Source organism: Oncorhynchus tshawytscha, unplaced genomic scaffold (assembly GCF_018296145.1).
Source record: "Oncorhynchus tshawytscha isolate Ot180627B unplaced genomic scaffold, Otsh_v2.0 Un_scaffold_4246_pilon_pilon, whole genome shotgun sequence".
NCBI classification, from domain to species: domain Eukaryota; kingdom Metazoa; phylum Chordata; class Actinopteri; order Salmoniformes; family Salmonidae; genus Oncorhynchus; species Oncorhynchus tshawytscha.
Genome location: NW_024609831.1, coordinates 1854942 through 1874003, shown reverse-complemented (window position 1 = coordinate 1874003; position 19062 = coordinate 1854942). Strand labels below are relative to the sequence as shown.

Genomic DNA, 19062 nt, shown 5'->3' with positions numbered 1-19062 from the left:
GAGTGTGCATTAAAGCTGGACAACAACACAGAAGCTGTGGTCTGAGATGACGGTGACACAGTGGACAGCAGACAGACAGTGGAGGTATCGTAGACCAGCCGAGGCAAAACACAGTGAGGGCATTCTCACGATGAGGTCATCGTTACCCAAGTTGTTATTATTGGCTTTTCTCACTGCCCAGGGTGGGGGGTTAGCAGTGATGCTCCTTTCTGTGATTCGCTGAGAGCTGTGTGGGGAAAAATGGTTTATCTGTTTCTGGAGGGCTGGGTTACAGTGGTCTGTAGAGAATTCAAGATAGAAAGACTACCCATTGAGGTAAAGGAAAGCAAAGGATTCCTGCCTCACTTCATAAAAAGTTAAAATGTCCCTAATAGCTTTAGATACCAGTACGTCTTTCTGTTTCAGTAAACATCTAGGCGTTTTCTCCAAAGAGAGTTAAGCATTTTAGATAACTTTTTTGAGGGGTACCAGAGTATACTCTGATGCCCTTAACATGACATTACAGACTATTTAAAAGAAGAAGAAGGTAAAAGAGAGTTGAAAGGTGGAAATTACCAGAGGAATGGTTATGTGGCTTCACTGTGGCGCTAGTAGGTCCCCTGGGTTGGGTCTTTCCCTGTTGCTTTTCACCGGGTGGAGAGGGGTTGTTAAGGACAGGGGTGGCAGAGGAGGTACTGGGGGTTTTGGTGGGCAGGAGTTGGGAGGGGGCAGGAGGGAGGTCCACGAGATGAGAGGAAGCATTTCTAATACTGTTTCCTCCGTCTGGGTGAGAGAGAAGAGGGAGGTCAACTTTGATTATGGGGACTGGAATCTATGGAGTCACATAAGGACATACCTTATGGAACATTTTGATGCCCAATTGTTGAGGTCAATATCAACAGTTCATAGACAGGCATTCAAATCCATCTCTTTGGCTCTGAGATGAATGTCTCTGAATGCCTTTCATTGACTGTATAAGATTGTAGTTATTTATCTTTTTTAAATAGTGGATTCAGGTTGATTTAACTTTGTCACATAATGTAGTTGTACCTCATTGATATACACACAAAGTCTTTATATTTAGAGGGACAGAAGGGACAGAAAGTATTTAGAGGGACAGAAGGGACAGAAAGTATTTAGAGGGACAGAAGGGACAGAAAGTATTTAGAGGGACAGAAGGGGTACAGGGCAACTTTGTGCTGCCTTTCCCTAATGGGAAATTGAAGCACGTTTGTTGCATGCAGTGTTGTCATGCAGACTGTTTAAACCCAGCATTGCCACTGGCTTTAAGTGCAACTACTCTGTAAACCAATGAGATGACAGGGATGAAACATGGAGAGAGATGATTGAGATGGCTGAGAAAGACGTCATGGTGTGTGGACACAAACATATGAAATGATGGATTTTGATGGACACTGCTGTAGAGAGAGAGAGTCACAGAGGTTGTGGGAATGGACATGGGAAGATCAACCAGCAGAACAATTGAAAAAGGATGGATGAATAGATCAATGGATGAGCTATGAGTGAAAGAAAGAAAGAGTGGAAGAGAGAGAGGGGTAAATGTAAAGTGCAGAGTTGGACTGATACAGTATGGAGGGAAACTGAGCAAAACAAGCAGCCAATCCTCTCACAGCGCCTGAAGTCTAAGCAAAACAAAATCACCGTCATGCGTGCCCTTCGCATTTGCTCTGGCAGAAACGTATGCGCATACTTCCAACTCTGTGGCGGCACCGTCCTGTGCCACCACCATCTCCACGATCCAGGGACTTTCTACCTCTCAGTGGACTCAAGGCATGCCAGCATGCAGCCAATCACAACGAACAGCTGCGGTTCTCACCCCCCACCCCACCCCAGCCCACCCCTCCCCTCGCAGTAGCGTAGTGGACATAGCCAAGCGATGACTGACTGTGAATAAAGCTTGATATGATTCAAAATGTCAGTCTCTGTTTACCCAGTGGGAACTGTGGCCATTGAGGCTCATTGGAGCGGGGGTCAGGTCTAGCTTCCAGGTGTCTCTCTGGTGGTGCTGTAGAAAATAATATCACGTTTCATAAAGTATGAATAGGAACAAAGTGTAAAGGTAGCGAAGGTGTAGGGCAGGAAATGTGTTTGACCACAGAAGGTCTTTAAAGACAGTGAAAATAGTAGTGTTTTTGGCAACAATAAAAAAAACTATGTGAAAAATTAAGTGCTTTAGAATGAGAGAGAGAGAGTAATCACCAAAAGATGTCTTGGGAGCTCCTGGGAAACCTTGGTTTTTGGTTAGAGGGAGTCTAGGCTGAGTCTTATTGTGAATAGCTGGGAGAGAAAGGGAATCAAGAGGAGATAGGTAGGATTTCAAGTAGCTGCAACATACTCCCTATGTCTAAAGTAGTGATGCTGTAAACCAACACTTTACATTACATAGGCATTATACCATATTAAAACAGTGTAAAACAGTGTCATATGCAGCTATATCCTCAGAAAACAGGTGTAACAAGGGTAAGTAGCATTTAGCTGTCTGGACTTCTATATCTGGAACAATATCATGACATCTACATTCCTGTACATTGGAATAAAGCTTAGGTAACGGTGTTGCCTGGACATGTATATGGACATGTAGCATTCCTCGCTGTTTCAGTTGGATGCAATATAAAAGTTCTGGTTTCAAGTGATTACACGGAAATGGCTTACCTGGACGAGGTGGGAAAAGTGCACGGGACATGGGTGGTTTCTGAGAAACAAAAACAATCTACAGTTGGTGGACGGTTTTATTGCCACCAGATCCACAGCCACAGTTCATATGTCAACGCTAATACGCTACCCGTGCTAAAGTCATGTTTTCGTTTTATGGTGAGGATAGCGTTGTGCTTTGTGCTGTCTCCCCTTGAGTGCTACATCACTGAGAGTCTCCCTTGAGACATCTAGCGTACCTAATGTGCCCTTCAACCTCCCTTAACGGCACATACATCACTCCTGACTTCTGCCTGGAAAAGCCACTTCACCAGAAAACATTTATGGTCTGCTGTCTACACTTCACTTACTGGTACCTGACTTAGACTCACTCACTCACTCACTCACTCACTCACTCACTCACACACACACGAGAGATCAAGGGCCATATGACAGTCACACTTGCATATAAGCTACAAAATCAAAATAGCCACCATGAAAGAGATTGGGTAAAGGATTAGGCTGGGTTTCTGTATAGCACTTTGTGACATCTGCTGATGTAAAAAGGGCTTTAGAAATAAATACATCTGATTGATTGATTGATTGTGAGTAGGCAGAAAGACTATGTCAGCGTAAGCGCGCCATGTGTTGATTTGCGATGTTCTGCCTGTCACAGCCCACGTTAAAGAGTCTCTCAGGCCGGGTGCTGGGGTCAGACAGGGGAAGCAGACAGGAGTTTATCTACTCTACTCTGGTCTTATACAGCTTAGCTATGCTCTGCTTCTCACCCTCTCTCACCACCTTTGTATATTCTCCCTCCACAGTGACAGCAGGAAATTAAAAAATATTTTCTTGAAGAAATAAAAATGAGTGATAGGGTAAAATTGTAGTGTGAGAATACGTATGCCTGTGGAAGCGATTTAATACAGAGACTGAGAGTCCCGTAGGTCATAGGTTCTTATGCTGTATGGCCAACAAACACAGCACATACCATTGGCTTCACAATAGGGGTCCGGTGCTTGTAGGGTTTCTGGACGCTTTTGTCTGCAAAACATGGAGAAGAAGATGTAAACAATTCTGAGAAGAGAGTGTCGGTAGGTCATCTTTTGAAAGTCTGGCAAGTAGGAACAAAGCACAAAATGGCTCACATGATATGGATGTTTTATTTTTTGTTCTTAAGACACAAAGATTTCTTACAGACTTCTTCGAAAATAAAACGAGGAGGTACTGCCTGAACTCTCTGATTTTCATTTTCTTAAGTATGATGGACATACCGCCCATGCAGGGTTGGGAAGTAACTGTCAATGTAATCAGTTACATTTCCAGCTGAAATATTGTAATCAGATTACAGATACGTTTTAAAAAGTAGATGACTACCTCTTGGATTATTTTTACTTTCGGAAAGGATGTTTGCTCAAAAAATAAATACTTTATGACACCTTTCTGTTTTCTCAATGGCATTCAATTCAGCATTGAAAAGAAGCCGGTAAGTTTACGTTTGTTCCACTTGAGCAAGTCTGACCACAAGTCAGAGACCACTTTGATGACACAACAAATGTGTTTGATGGATCCTTTTTGTCTTCTTCTAATGCCTCTTAAGGAGAAAGTAATCCAAAAGTAACTGAAAGTAATCAGATTACGTTACTGAGTTTGGGTAATTCAAAAGTTACATTACTGATTACAATTTTGGACAGGTAACTAGTAAATATTACATGTAGAAAGTAACCTACCCAACCCTGCGCCCATGTTGGTTTTGTGAATGACAGGCTTGCTCCAGATTCCGCTGCGTTCGTCTTTGTTGGAGCGGACCCCAAACTCATATGGGGTGTCGGGCTTCAGGTTGTCAACCACAGTGTCGCTGGTGGGGCAGGTCTGGTAGATCCACTTCCTGTTCCTCTCCCTGTAGCGGACGGTGTAGTGTCTGCATGGGAGGGACAAACAAGGCACAGTAAACAACATGCTGATTCTTGTACAGTAGCTTTGCATCTTTATTTGCAAACTCTAACCTTTGGAAAATTCTACCTTCTTTTCTCATCGACCAACAAAGCACAGCAGGCGTGCTCCACATCATACAGTATGGGTGGCTATTCCAGCTCTACGGCTGTGGTCTGATGAACCATAGGGACTAATATGTTAAACAAGCTTCCTCCTTTAGCTATTGTTAATTCTGGCTCCGATATCTCAGGTCATCTCGTCAGTGTCAACCGATCCCTTTTCATGCTCTCAGGGATTGTCTTTCTGGGTAGCGCTGCCGGCAGTAGCCAAGCAGTAAACAGAAGGAACTGATATTAGCTTTTAATAAGCCACCAGATAGAAGGGGGAACTCTCAGCTGTAACTTAGGTCGAGATTTCCAATGACTCCTCCAACTTACGGAGTGGGGGAAATTCTAGAATGTATTTAAGGTGGAGCATAAATCGAGTGATGGAAAAGTGTGTTTGTGTCCCAGCAGTACAGTCCATGTATTCTCAGTCAACTCCTGCACACACCTGTGTTGGAAAAGACCTCGGTCCATTCCCATGCTCCATTTTCCATAGACAATAAATGGCACACTTCCTCAACGTTTCTCTACAGAACTGTTATGCGTCATAAATCCTCCAAGGTCCGACGGCACAGTACATTGAATGCAGGGTATGAGTTTAAATCTAGTCAAGCCTCCATACAGTATGTCATCTTTATATATAGCTAGCAATAACAGCCTGGCATTCAGATCTCAGTGTGTGCACCTGATTTCAACTAGATCCTTCCCTTTTGTGAAAAGCAGATGAATGTCTGAATGCCTATCTGTGTGTAACTGCATTCACCTGTCATCCATTTTGAGCTGAGTGAGGGTGTTTCTGTGGAAGCTTTGGCCTGAAAAATGTAACATGGAACTGGAACCAGATGCCTGGCTGGCGGTGCGGTAGGGTATAACTCACCCGTCTTCCAAACAGTCGTTCATGATGTTGCCTGCTTCGTAGGGCGTCTTCAGGAAGGTTCCCCAGGACAGCAGCACAGAGGTTGGGGTGACGGAGCCAATAACCAGGTGGAGTGGCTTCTCCAGGTTGACCTTTCCTGTGAGGACAAAGGCCAAGGGTCATACACTATATTTGCAACAGATTTGATGACCTGATTTAACCTTTTAGATGCGTAGACAGACTGCCGCAGGTACCTGTGCATTGTTTCTTTACGTCGTTGCTCGGGATTGGCTGGACAGCAACAAGATACTTGGGTTCAGCATCTGAAAGGTTAAAAAATAAAATGTTGTCACATTGATTTCTCTGTCATGGAAAAAGGAATATACCAGAAGGGGGGAAATATTGTCCTGGGCAGTGAAAGAAGGGTTTGGGAAGAAAGAGTCCTGCTGACGCCTGGTGAGTCACTACCCAGCCAGGTCTCTGGTGTTAAGGAGATGGGCTGACACTATTCAAATCCGCTGTAAACAGAAACAGAGCAGATACACAGAGGAAAGAGCTTGACTTTAAGCACAACAGATGAAAACAAACAGTCGTTCGGATGGTAAATTGAAATGCAGTTGAGTTGCTTGAACTCCTCGGAACAATGGAACGTTGTCCAACCTGCAGAGACTTTAATACGTACAGTAAATTCTCTAAGGGGTTTGTATTATCCACCCACAATCTAACTGTTGTCTATTGTTATAATACTTGCCCAAATGCAAACAGTGTCTGAGGCTAGCTAGGAGGGGTGAAATATGGGTATGGATCTGGAACACAGTTAAGACACATCTGGCCGCTTGGATTCAATGTGCTATAAAAACAGTGATCCAAAAATATTGTGTTTCTATTGCATGAGAATGGCGAGCTCATTAATGAATAACTATACAGAACGAAATAGACAGGATGTGAAGGGTGGAGCACTAAGGGCCTGACTAGGTCCTGGTGTTCAATGGATTAACATAAAGCCAGAGCACTTGAGCTGGCATGCCAGGAGCAGGAGCAGGCTGGCATGGATCGAAGCTGGCACAATGTTATGGGTGGGGCATTGGACAAATGATAGTCACTTGGTTGCTTAAACTAAAGCAAACTGTTGGGTGTGGGGAAACACTTTAAATAAGTTAAGAGTCAGCACAGAAGAGGATCCCAGAGAGTCACAGTAACACAACCATATCCTATTGGACTACTACGTGTGTCATTATTGCTGAGAAGGTTCTGTCTGCCCTCTGCTCTCTCATTGGATCCCTCTGGGCTCTCTCAGGTGTTCTGGAGGGGCACCTGAGACCAATTTAACTCAGCTCTTTGTCGTCGTTGTTATTGTACGTGGAAGGTCACAGTTTGTACCAGTGAGAAATTATGTTTGATCACTTCTGTTGTCTCTCACACAGGTGAAAGGGCTCAAGGAAAAGTGACTAAAAAGCTGTTCCGCATTGAACAAACAGCGCTCCTTTCACTGATTGGGGAGCCAGCCAAGGGAGTTGTTCCATTCTCTTTAGTCTCTGGTTCCTTTCTACTCTAACACTTCATAGCCAGTGGCCATTGAGACCTTTTCATATGACAAGAGGAAACCTGTTCCTGACCTGCTCTCATTTCGTGCCTATCATAAATCCGAACAGATCAACACAAAACAGCAATAAAGGAACCGTATTTGTTTGATTTAATCATGAAAACACTCCGATGTTTACTTTAACTCAAGTGATTTTAGTGAGTGGGAGTATCAAGAAAAATAAGCAACAGCGTATCATTCAAATTCTAACATAAGCATGTGGTTTCACGCTCAATAGATGGTCTACAAAAGCTGTAAAGTAATCTTCCACTGGCCCTGTGCTGCCCTGCTAAGGTGCCGTAGTGGGCTGGGATGCTGGGATGTATCTCATGAGAGGCTGTGGTTGATGATGAATGGAACCCATTGAGCTGCAGGAAAGGGTTTTAAAGAGGAAAGTCAACACTGTGGAATGCTTAGTGTAACTCATGCCATTACACTGTTATGTTATGACTATCTGATGAATCCCTGAAAGTCAATAGGTTAATGTGTGCGTGTGTGTGCATGGTCTTACCATAGACTGGTCTTACCTATCTCAGTCTCGTAGGGCTCTCCATTCTCAGGCAGCTGGATGAACTGTTTAGAGAACATGCTGCTGCCGTAGCCCAGGATGTAGCCCTCCAGCTTGGTGTCAGGGTTGGGCCGGACAAACTTCATCACGATGGTGTCGCCCGTAGCGTTGATGCGAACCTTCATGTTCTGTCTTCTCACTGTTAAAGGCCAACAAGTAGAATAATACAGTTGAATTGCATTGTGGATATGATTAGTTGAACTCTAGAGCATAGTACTTAAAGATGCTAGTGCATTCCATCACAGCTAACCTTCAGCACCTCACATGAACATGAGCAGATGGCAAATTCTGTGCAGAGCATTTGTGAATTGCATCTATAAGTGCTGCATTTAGAAAAACTTCTGGACACAGATTAATTTAGGGGTAATTGCAAGATAAACAGCTGCCTCTCCCCAGGTACCCAAGGGATTAATCAAATAGGATTGTGTTTGTGGTTTTCAGGAAACAGACTGCAGTACTCTTCAACTGCAGCCAATATTACCCCGAACGCATACAGGAGATGGGATACTTGATTCCCCCATCAGTCATAACATTAGACTATTAGGATGAACTAAAAGGACTTTAAACCCACTGATATCGTCAGGCTTGAGGGAGTGCGTAAGCACAGGAGATGTCAAATTAGAAGGTGAAATGCAATGGAGGATGTAACTCTTGAAGGTTGAGCTCCAAAGAGTTCAGAAAAGTCATTATTAAAGAACAGAGGCTAAATAGCTGTCTGGGAAATGTCCTAAACATGAGTAATGGAGCTCATTTGAACCTGGTAATATGGCTCTTTAGCTTTGGAAAAGGCTTTCCCTTGTCCACCAGGTTCCCGTTTCCCACCATGCAGGAACTGGACTGATTCAGCTGCTGGGTTAAAGAGGCTGTTAAATGCTAATGAAAAGCAGGCTTAAAATGCCACATAAAGGGGATCAAGATGGTGTTCGGAAAAGGATGTTGTGGCAGTTTTTTGTCGTCCCACACATCAGTCAACAGCCCGCCCTTTTAATGCCCATGCAGGCAAGAGGCAAGGCGAGCGTTCTGGCACTCCAGCTAACCCCAATCATCACTCAGAGCATTAATTAGGTTTTAACAATAGCCTAATCACTCCCATTCACAGAGCAAACTTGGGACGAACCTTGGATATAATATTGGTGCCTTCATTATCGATGACCCACGAACCTCTTCAATCAAATCAAACTTTATTTGTCACATGCGCCGAATAGAACAAGTGTAGACTTTACTGTAAAATGCTTTACTGTAAAAACCTTATTCATCCAAGCTACTCAATACTGCCCCAGCCATAAGAACTTAACTTCTTATGGCTGGGGCAGTATTGAGTAGCTTGGATGAATAAGGTGCCCAGAGTAAACTGCCTGTTACTCAGTCCCAGTTGCCAATATATGCATATTATTAGTATATTTTGATAGAAAACACTCTGAAGTTTCTACAACTGTTTGAATGATGTCTGTGAGTATAACACAACTCATATGGCAGGCAAAAACCTGAGGAAAAATCCAACCAGAAAGTGGGAAATCTGAGGTTGGTCATCTTTCAACTCATTCCCTATTGAAGATACAGTAGGATATTGGTCATGTTGCACTTCCTAAGGCTTCCACTAGATGTCAACAGTCTTTAGAACCTTGTTTGATGCTTCTACCTTAAAGTGGGGGCGAATGAGAGGGGAATGAGTCAGAGGTCTGCCAGAATTGCTTGAGCTCGTGACGCTCATTCACGTGAGAGCGATCTCTGTTCCATCGCAATTCTACAGACAAAGGAATTCTCCGGTTGGAACATTATTGAAGATTTATGTTAAAAACATCCTAAAGATTGATTCTATATATCGTTGACATGTTTCTACGGATTGTAATGGAACGTTTTGACATTTCGTCTGCTCGCGCGTCATGAATTTGGATTACTGGGCTGAACGCGCTAACAACAAGGAGGAATTTGGACGTAAATGATGGACATTATCAAAAACAAACATTTATTGTGGAACTGGGATTCCTGGGAGTGCATTCTGATGAAGATCAAAGGTAAGTGAATATTTATAATGTTATTTCTGACTTCTGTTGACTGCACAATATGGCAGATATCTTTTTGGCTTGTTTGGTCTCTGACCTACCATAATCGTTTGTGGTGCTTTTGACCATAAAGCCAATTTGAAATCGGACACTGTGGTGAGATTAACAAGAAGTGTATCTTTAAAATGGTGTGAAATACTTGTATGTCTGAGGAATTTTAATTATGAGATTTCTGTTGTTTTGAATTTTGCGCCCTGCACTTTCACTGGCTGTTGTCATATCGATCCCGTTAGCAGGATCTCAGCCCTAAGAAGTTTTAACCAACAGTGCAGTTCAAGAAGAAGAAAATATATTTACAGGGATAGACTAAAATAATAATAATAAATAATAAAAAGTAATAATAAAAAGTAACACAAAAAGAATAACAATAATGAGGCTATATACAGGTGGCACTGGTACCAAGTCAGTGTGCATGGTAGTTGAGGCAATCTGCACATGTAGGTGGGGGCGAAGTGACTATGCACTGGTAACAAACAAACAGCAAGTAGCAGCAGTGTACAAAAAGGGGGGTGGTCAATGTAAATTGTTCGGTGGTGATTTTATGAGTTGTTCAGCAATCTTATGGCTTGGGGGTAGAAGCTGTTGAGGAGCCTTTTGGTCCTAGACTTGGCACTTCGGGACAGCTTGCTGTGCAGTAGCAGAGAAAACAGTCTATAACTTGGGTGATTGGAGTCTCTGACAATTTCATGGGCTTTCCTCTGACACCGCCTATTATATAGGTCCTGGATGGCAGGAAGCTTGGCCCCAGTGATGTACTGGGCCGTTCGCACTACCCTCTGTAGCACCTTGCCGTCAGATGCCGAGCAGTTGCCATACCAGGCGGTGGTGCAACCGGTCAGGATGCTCTTGATGGTGCAGTTGTAGAACCACATGAGGAAGTGTAAAACAAACAAACAACCATATTTGTGTGGTGGTTTTGCGGAAGTTGCCAGGAACTTTTGGTTTGGAAGAATTTAAAAGCCCACTGGGTTTGCTGAATCAGAACAACATTGTGCAACTTTTTACACAGTGTGGGTGAATTAACTGTTTACATGGATACTTGTGTCCATTTCTCTTCTCCACTTAACCCCAAAGAGTAATCTTGAATTAATTTCTCTTCTCCACTTAACTCCAAAGAGTAATCTTGAATTAATTTCTCTTCTCCGCTTAACCCCAAAGAGTAATCTTGAATTGTTTGGAATATAATTGGAGGGGGGAAAGGATGTTTTGCTTGTCATGTTTCTGCTTTCGAAGATCATATTTCTAGTGGCGCCTTTGATTCTAACTGTCATTAATAAAGGTACCTCCCCCGGCAATATGACATAGCCTCTGCTGACCTCAAGACTCTTGTCATGTTATTGCTGACTCCCTTTAATTTAACAAGAAGGATGTTTTCAGTCTCTGGCTTTATAGCTGCAAATCCATAAGGTTTTATTCAAGAGACCCTAGACTTACAAGGACTGTAATGTGTTTTCCTGTGTTTATAGAGGACCAGATGACCACTTCACCCCTTGTGGAGACATACAGATGAAGAATGATTCTAGCTACAGGGGGAGAATGTGGAAGACATTATTATGTTACATAATACCAATAAATGTATACTAAAGCTTGTGGAAAGGCTTACTAAATGCAGGTTGACGTGTATTGTCATCCATCCTTCCCTGGAGGCAGAACTGAGAGATTTCCGCCACACCCTTAGAAAAAAGGGTTCCAAAAGGATTATTTGGCTGTCCCCATAGGAGAGCCCTTTTTGGTTCTATGTAGCTCTTTTGGGTTCCATGTAGACCTCTCTGTGGAAATGGTTCTACATGGAACTCCGAAAGGTTCTACCTGGAACCAAAAGGGTTCTACATGGAACAAAAAATGGTTCTTCCAAGGGTTCTCCTATGGTGACAGTCGAAGAACCCTTTTGGGTTCTAGATAGCACCTTTTTTTCCTAAGAGTGCAGCTGCAAAGTCATAATTTGGCTATATTGTAAGAATTAATGGGGGGAAATGTGATTATTTTTAGGGGCCTTAATTTAAGGTTAGGGTTAGGCGTAAGGGTACCGTACTAAACCACAAATGACCTCTATGTCCCGCAGCATAATCTCAAAACTTTTACTTGAGCAACCACTGTAGCAGTGTGGTTAAGGTTAGGGTTCCAGTTCATGTTAGGGTAAGGTTTCAAATCATAGACTCTTGCACCTCAGCTACACTCTTAGCACCTTTTTTCTATCTAGAACCTTTAAGGGTTCTTCGGCTGTACCCACAGGAGAGCCCTTTGAATAACCCTGTTTGCTTCCAGTTAGAACCCTTTTGGGTTATATGTAGAACCCTTTCTACAGAGGGTTCTACATTCCCAAAAGGGATATATCTGGAACCAAAAAGGGTTCTCCTTTTTTCTAAGAGTGTGAGTGTATTGACCACACTGCAGAGCTGCCTCCATTACATGAGTCATACCAATAAATCCCAACCTGCATAAAAAATAGCCCCTTCATGCTGGAAAGCTTGTTAGCTATGTTGTGTTCGGTTGTCAATAAAGTTATCCTGCTCTTGAGTAATGTTTCAACTTTTACATTTTTAATGTCACATGCACAAGAACAGTGAAATGCCTTGCTTGCAAACAAAAATGCAATAATCAATAACAATGTAATACTAGAAAATAAATATGAAGAACACAATAAGTAAGTAAGCATACTTACATACAGGGTCAGTTCCAGTACCGTACTGTATTTACAATGTGCAGGGATACTGGTGTGATGGAGGTAGATATGTACAGGGGTATGGTGACTAAGCATTAGGATATATAATAAACAGAGTAGCAACAGCTTGTGCGTGTAGAGTGCATATTATACGTGAGTGAGCAGATTATGGAGTGAATGGGTGTGTGAGTATGCATAGAGATAAAAGGTCAGTAAAGATACAAGGTTAACTCAGATAGTCCTTGTAGCTATTTGGTTAGCTATTTATCAGTCTTATTGCTTGGGGATAGAAGCTGTTCAAGATCCTGTTGGTGTCAGACTTAATGCACCGGTACCGCTTGCCTTGCAGAAGCAGAGAGGATGGTCTATGGCTTGGGTGGTTGGAGTCTTTAATGATTTTCCGGACCTTCCTTTCACACTGCCTGATATAGATGTCCTGTATGGCAGAGAGCTTGGTCCCAGTGAGGTACTGGGCTGCCCGCACCACCCTCTGTAGCGCTATGCAATCGAGGGCGGTGCTACTGCCTTTACAGGCAGTGATGCAGCCAGTTAAGATGTTCTCAATGTAGAGATGTAGAACTTTTTGAGGATTTGAGTGCCCATGCCAAACTTTTTCAACCTCCTGAGGTGGAAGAGGTGCTGTCGCGCATTCTTCACGACTGTGCGCATGTCTTTGGCCCATTTTAAGTCTTTAATGATTTGGACACAGAGGAACTTGAAGCTCTCGACCTGCTCCACTGCAGCCTCGTCGAAGTGGATGGGGGTGTACTCGCCCCCTCCATTTCCTGTAGTCCACTATCAGCTCCTTGGTCTGGAGGGAGGGGTTGTTGCTCTGGCACCACACTGCCAGGTCACTGACCTCCTCCCTGTAGGCGGACTCATTGTCGCCGGTGATCAGGTCTACCACAGATGTCTCATCAGCAAACTTGATGATGGTGTTGGAGTTGTGTGTGGCCACGCAGTCATGGGTGAACCGGGAGTAAAGGAGGGGACTAAGCACACACCCATGTGGGGCCCTCGTGTTGAGGGTCAGCATGACGGAGGTGATGTTGCCTACCCTCACCACCTGGGGTCAACCCGTCAGGAAGTCCATCATCCAGTTGCAGAGGGAGAAGTTCAGACACAGAGTCCTAAGCATGGAGACGAGCTTAGAGGGGACAATGGTGTTGAACACTGAGCTGTAGTCAATGAACAGCATTCACACACAGGTATTCCTCTTGTCTAGGTGGGTGAGGGCAGTGTGGAGAGCAATTGAGATTACGTCATCTATGGATCTGTTGGGGTGGTATACAAATTGGAGTATGTCTAGGGTGTCTGGGATGGTGGAGTTAATGTGTGTCATAACCAGCCTCTCAAAGCACTTCAAGATTACAGAAGGGAGTTCTACAGGGTGGTAGTCATTGTGGCATGAAGCCTTAGAGTTCTTGAGAACAGGAATGCAACATCGAGAGCATCCTGACCGGTTGCATCACTGCCTGGTACGGGAATTGCTTGGCCTCCGACCGCAAGGCACTTCAGACGGTAGTGTGTACGGCCCAGTACATCACTGGGGCAAAGCTGCCTGCCATCCAGGACCTCTACACCAGTCGGTGTCAGAGGAAGTCCCTAAGAATTGTCAAAGACCCCAGCCATCCCAGTCATAGACTGTTCTCTCTACTACCGCATGGCAAGCGGTACCGGAGTGCCAAGTCTAGGACAAAAAGGCTTCTCAACAGTTTTTACACCCAAGCCATAAGACTCCTGAACAGGTAACCAAATGGTTACCCGGACTATTTGCATTGTGTGCCACCCCCAACCCCTCTTTATGCTGCTGCTACTCTCTGTTCATCATATATGCACAGTCACTTTAACCATACCCACATGTACATACTACCTCAATAATCTTATATGCATAGTCACTTTAACTATACATTCATGTACATACTACCTAAATTGGCCCGACCAACCAGTGCTCCCGCACATGTCTAACCGGGCTATCTGCATTGTGTCCCACCACCCACCAACCCCTCTTTTTATGCTACTGCTACTCTCTGTTCATCATATATGCACATTCACTTTAACCATACCCACATGTACATACTACCTCAATAAGCCTGACTAACAGGTGTCTGTATATAGCCTTGCTACTCTTTTTTTCAAATGTCTTTTTACTATTGTTTTTTTCCTTTACTTACCTACACACACACACACACACACACATACCTTTTTTTTCTCGCACCATTGGTTAGAGCCTGTAAGTAAGCATTTCACACCTGTTGTATTCTGCGCACGTGACAAATGAACTTGTGGGGATTACAGACTGGGACAAGGAGAGGTTGAAAATTACAGTGAATATGCCAGCTGTTCTGCGCATGCTCTGAGAACGCACCCTGGAATACCGTCGGGCCCCACGGCCTTTCGGGTATTGATCTGATTAAAGACCTTTCTTACATCGGCCTCAGAGAGCGAGATCACCCAATCCTCTGAGACGGTGATGGCCCTCACGCCCGGCACGATGTTGTTGTTGTCAAAGTGTGCATGAAATGCATTGAGTTGGTATGATAGAGAGGCATCGTTGATATTAAGAATTCCCAGTAACAAAGTTGTATAGAAAAAAATAGATTTTTAAGCATTAGCAACAAGCATGTTTGATTTGGCTGTGAATCTTCAGGAGACAGATTGTGTGCGATCATCAGTATCCGTCTTCAGACTCTTAAGCTATCTTTGGGTTGTTTGTTCTACAGATTGGCATTGGCATCCTGTTGCCTTCTCAAATGGTGGGAAAGCATGGAAGTTTGACACTTAAGACATGTGTAATCATGCATGGTGGTTTCTTGGCACGGATGTGGTGTTCCATAGTTGAAGGCATTCCATCTGCAGCTGATTGACCCAAGAGCAGAACTCGGTGTGAGGCTGATCACAAGTGAAAACAGTTGGTTTGGTTACATGACCCTTAAAGTGAATAACAGCCAGCCTTCAGGGTATTGCGCTGAGGGAAAAAGCTAGCTAGCATCTAATCCTTTGGCAGACTTTGAGATATGTTAGTCAGAAACAACTTCTCTTCCAGCAATATCCCAAATCGTTGTGTTTGTTTGTTTTGTATATTGAATAAGGAACTAACAGACTTCACTCAAACCAAACCTTGAAACACTTACAGTACATTCTGTTGTGGAACATGGTCCTTTCATTTCTCCCAAATTGAACATACCTGTACCTTCTTAATTAAAATGACACATCTGTAACAAAAGTCCCCTAAATCTCCAGACACTACTTTTCTAAATCGACTCTCCAGGAGCATTTTACCTCATCTATATGGAACATAAACCGTCCCTCATAGGACGTTCACCCATAGCATATATGTCCAGTCACATTTAGATGGACTTGATCTCAACGCTCTCCCACCCCCGCCACAGTAGTGGGGCACCAGCCCCCCCTCATCCTCACCAAAGAGACGGTAGTTAACGTGAAGGCAGGGTATATTTACACCGAGCACTGTAGCACAACTGATGAGTGGCTTGGTGTGAGACTTTCATCTCCTCTAATGAAGTTTGACCATGCGTGAAGAGCTGGGGGCACAAACACGTCTCCAGCTGCCTGCACAACCACAGCTTCAACATACTCCGAGCTCAGATACTCAGATACACACATATTTCCCGTTTACAATGTAACCCCCACCACCCCCGCATGTACTCCGGAATATACACGTAACACCTCAACAATGTGCAGAAAGGAGACACCGCCGCAGGGAAAGCAAAGTGGACACTTGAATCTTCTACAACATGTATTGTTTAACAAGAAGCTTCTCTGCCTGACATTGTGGAGTGTGCAGAGGGGATGTTGGCCCAATCCCAAACCCAAACCTAACCAAACCCCTCCCAGCTGTGTTAGAGTATCATTGATAGACACCGCAATCACAAGGCTACATCCTCTGGGAAGTCCACTGGACAGCAGCAAAATGATCATTAGGATAAGATTTCTAGTCAACAAACAGAGTGGCGCTCACACAGATTCACTTTATTTTAATCATGGGAACCTGTCCAAGAAACACCCCAAGACAACCAACAGGCAGAGATATATACACACACACATATACACATACACACACACACACACACACACACACACACACACACACACACACACACACACACACACACACAGAGCGATGTCCTACTATACTTGTGAGGACTTTTTGGCATCAACAATTCATTCCCATTAAAATTCCTATTTTACCTAACCCCAAACCAAACCCTTACCCTAACCTTAAACCCTAAACCTAACCATAATTCTAACAATAAAACTAACCCCTAAGCCTAAAATAGCCTTTTTACAAGTGAGAACAGGCTAAACGTCCTCACTTCTATGACTTTTTGTTGTTTTACTATTCACATACACACTGCCGCTAAAAAAAAAATGTTTGAAATTGGCGAGTGTTTGCATGTGAGCTAATACAGTGTATCGATCATCCATTGTTTTTAGCCTGACATTTCCCTTTTCATTTCTAGGAGAGTAAATTCATCATATTGCATAACTACTGTATGTTTAATGGGACAATCAGTACGCTGCTGAACGTCCTGTAGCTCAAATCATCTGAACATGATCTCTAACAAAAGGCAATCCAAGCTCCAAACAAACATTACAATTCTACAGTGAGACCAAAAAGCATCAGAACAAAACTCAAGGAAACATAATCTACGTACTGGTAACAACCAAACTTCTGCTTTTCATTCTGTTTTTGTGTCAAACTAATTCTTATCTTGCACAGTCACAGCTACAGGTTGCAAGACAGATATACAATGGTTTTGCACCTGAATCTAAATGCTTTGCATTTATGGTCAGTAAATGGCTTGGATGAAAGCATCTGCCATTCACACTGTGGTTTCGCTGCAGTCAAGTCAGCACAACTCTACACATTATGCAATGTCCTAAACATTTTGGTCAATACTTTTGCGATAATTTCATGGGACTTTACCAACTGGACCATGAAACCTCTACTCATGTACACATTGCAATTTGGTTTTGGCAAGCTATTTCTTTCTATACAACGTGAATGGCATTAGGAGAACACATGCAAAGTCAGCAAAACATTGCATTGTCCACAATGCACAATGATAAGCATCAACAACACCAAAACAATTTCCATCACACATGCATTGGCAAAAACATAATATGCATGCTCAAAACTATACATAAAACATGTAACACAAAACCATACTATCCAGAAACACAAAACACCTGACTTTACAGAACGGCCAATCTGTGCACTTGCCTCTAATCCTCTGTGCAGGGATGCAGTTGAGGAGAATGGATCCGGAGAGGAGCAGGAGAGAGACTCTGAGGAGCATGGTGCCTGCTATAGAGCTCTCTGGTCAGGGATGCTGGACAACTTCACTAAGGTAGCAACTCAATTTAGGACTTGTGCAGCGCTCCGTGGAAACACTGTGGAGTAGAGAGGACCACCGGACCACGAAGCATCTATACTAGCAGGATAGGAGAGGGGTGGGGGTGGGAGGGGACTGGTGATGTCACAACCCAACCCCACACACACTATTCCTAGGTGGGTGGCTAAATGTGTGGAATCTCGCTGAAATGTTTCCCTCTATTTTTTTTCCCTCCCTCCTTTTTTGTATCACCCACCCGGTTTTCCCCTCCCCTTCCTCCTCCTCCAGCCCTCCTCCTCTTATGCGTTATTTTTTTATTTATATTTATTATTTATTTATCCTTCGTTCAACTCAAGTGCTATTGCAATGTAGATTCCAGGAGGCGCCAATGTGGTGGGCAAAACAGGGTGGTGGCACAGGAGGAGCACAGGAGTGGCACCCTGCTCCATCCTAACCTATGGCCTTGGGGGTAAAGTTAAACTCATGCAGTGTAGTTTGTATGGAACACTCCCATCCCCACCTCTACCCAACATGTGCACACTGTGCAGACTATCCAGTACCATGTTTTTAAGCCCTTTGCTTTTGCAACACACTACACAACATCACAGTACATTCTCTCTGAGCACAAATGACACGGGTGGAGCAGCGCCAAAGGGTATCCAAATCCAACCTCCACTGGAGCTCTTTGGGAGGCAGTGACCATGCTCTCCCGCCAAGAAGTCCAGCCCCTGACATAGAGGAGGTATGAGGGGCGGTAGTACAGAGGAGAGAAGGAGTCCAGCCCCTGACATAGAGGTGGTATGAGGGGCGGTGGTACAGAGGAGAGAAGGAGGAGGGGATGGAGGGAATAAGAGGGGTATCCACACACTTCCTTCAAGCTGATTATGTTAGGAGCCCCATCCAACCAACACGTGCCATCACATGCGACAGGATACCGACTGGTGGAGACAGCTGTTCCAGACAGAGCGCCTGCCTCTGCTCCATCCCACAGGAACTGAATAAAGGCGTATTCATGATTCATGCTGCCCTCCACTAAATCACCAAATCCAGATTTTACACAATGGACAAATTAATGGGTGACTGACTGTATGAATAACAGAAACCAAAGCACACATATTCTGACTTTAAAAAAAGAAAGGTTGTTAGGGGAAAAACGCAATGTTGAAACTTGGGAAAGACGTTAACCCCTCGTACTCATTGGACCATTCCTGCCAGAGACACAGTGACCAACAAGCATTGACACGCAGGTAACCAAAGTCAACACCCAAGCTGAGGGGCGGACAGGGACCGGAAATCAGCCC

The 19062-nt window shown here is 43.9% G+C and overlaps 1 protein-coding gene across 2 annotated transcripts; it reads right to left on the bottom strand.

Annotated features, from left to right (window-relative positions):
• Nucleotides 1-137: 137 nt before the first annotated feature.
• LOC121846174 (target of Nesh-SH3-like) lies at nt 138-17854 on the bottom strand. Of its 2 annotated transcripts, XM_042319475.1 has the most exons (11): nt 17650-17853; nt 7636-7815; nt 5781-5849; nt 5548-5683; nt 4362-4552; nt 3623-3675; nt 2653-2692; nt 2200-2277; nt 1931-2005; nt 556-762; nt 138-226 (listed from the first exon to the last, which is right to left on the bottom strand). In XM_042319475.1, the coding sequence occupies exons 1-11, from the start codon at nt 17723-17725 to the stop codon at nt 171-173; spliced, it is 1161 nt and encodes a 386-aa protein (XP_042175409.1). In that variant the 5' UTR covers nt 17726-17853; the 3' UTR covers nt 138-170. The 2 variants fall into 2 exon arrangements, with proteins under 2 accessions (XP_042175409.1, XP_042175410.1); XM_042319476.1 differs by lacking the exon at nt 1931-2005 and having other exon boundaries at nt 17650-17854.
• Nucleotides 17855-19062: the final 1208 nt, after the last annotated feature.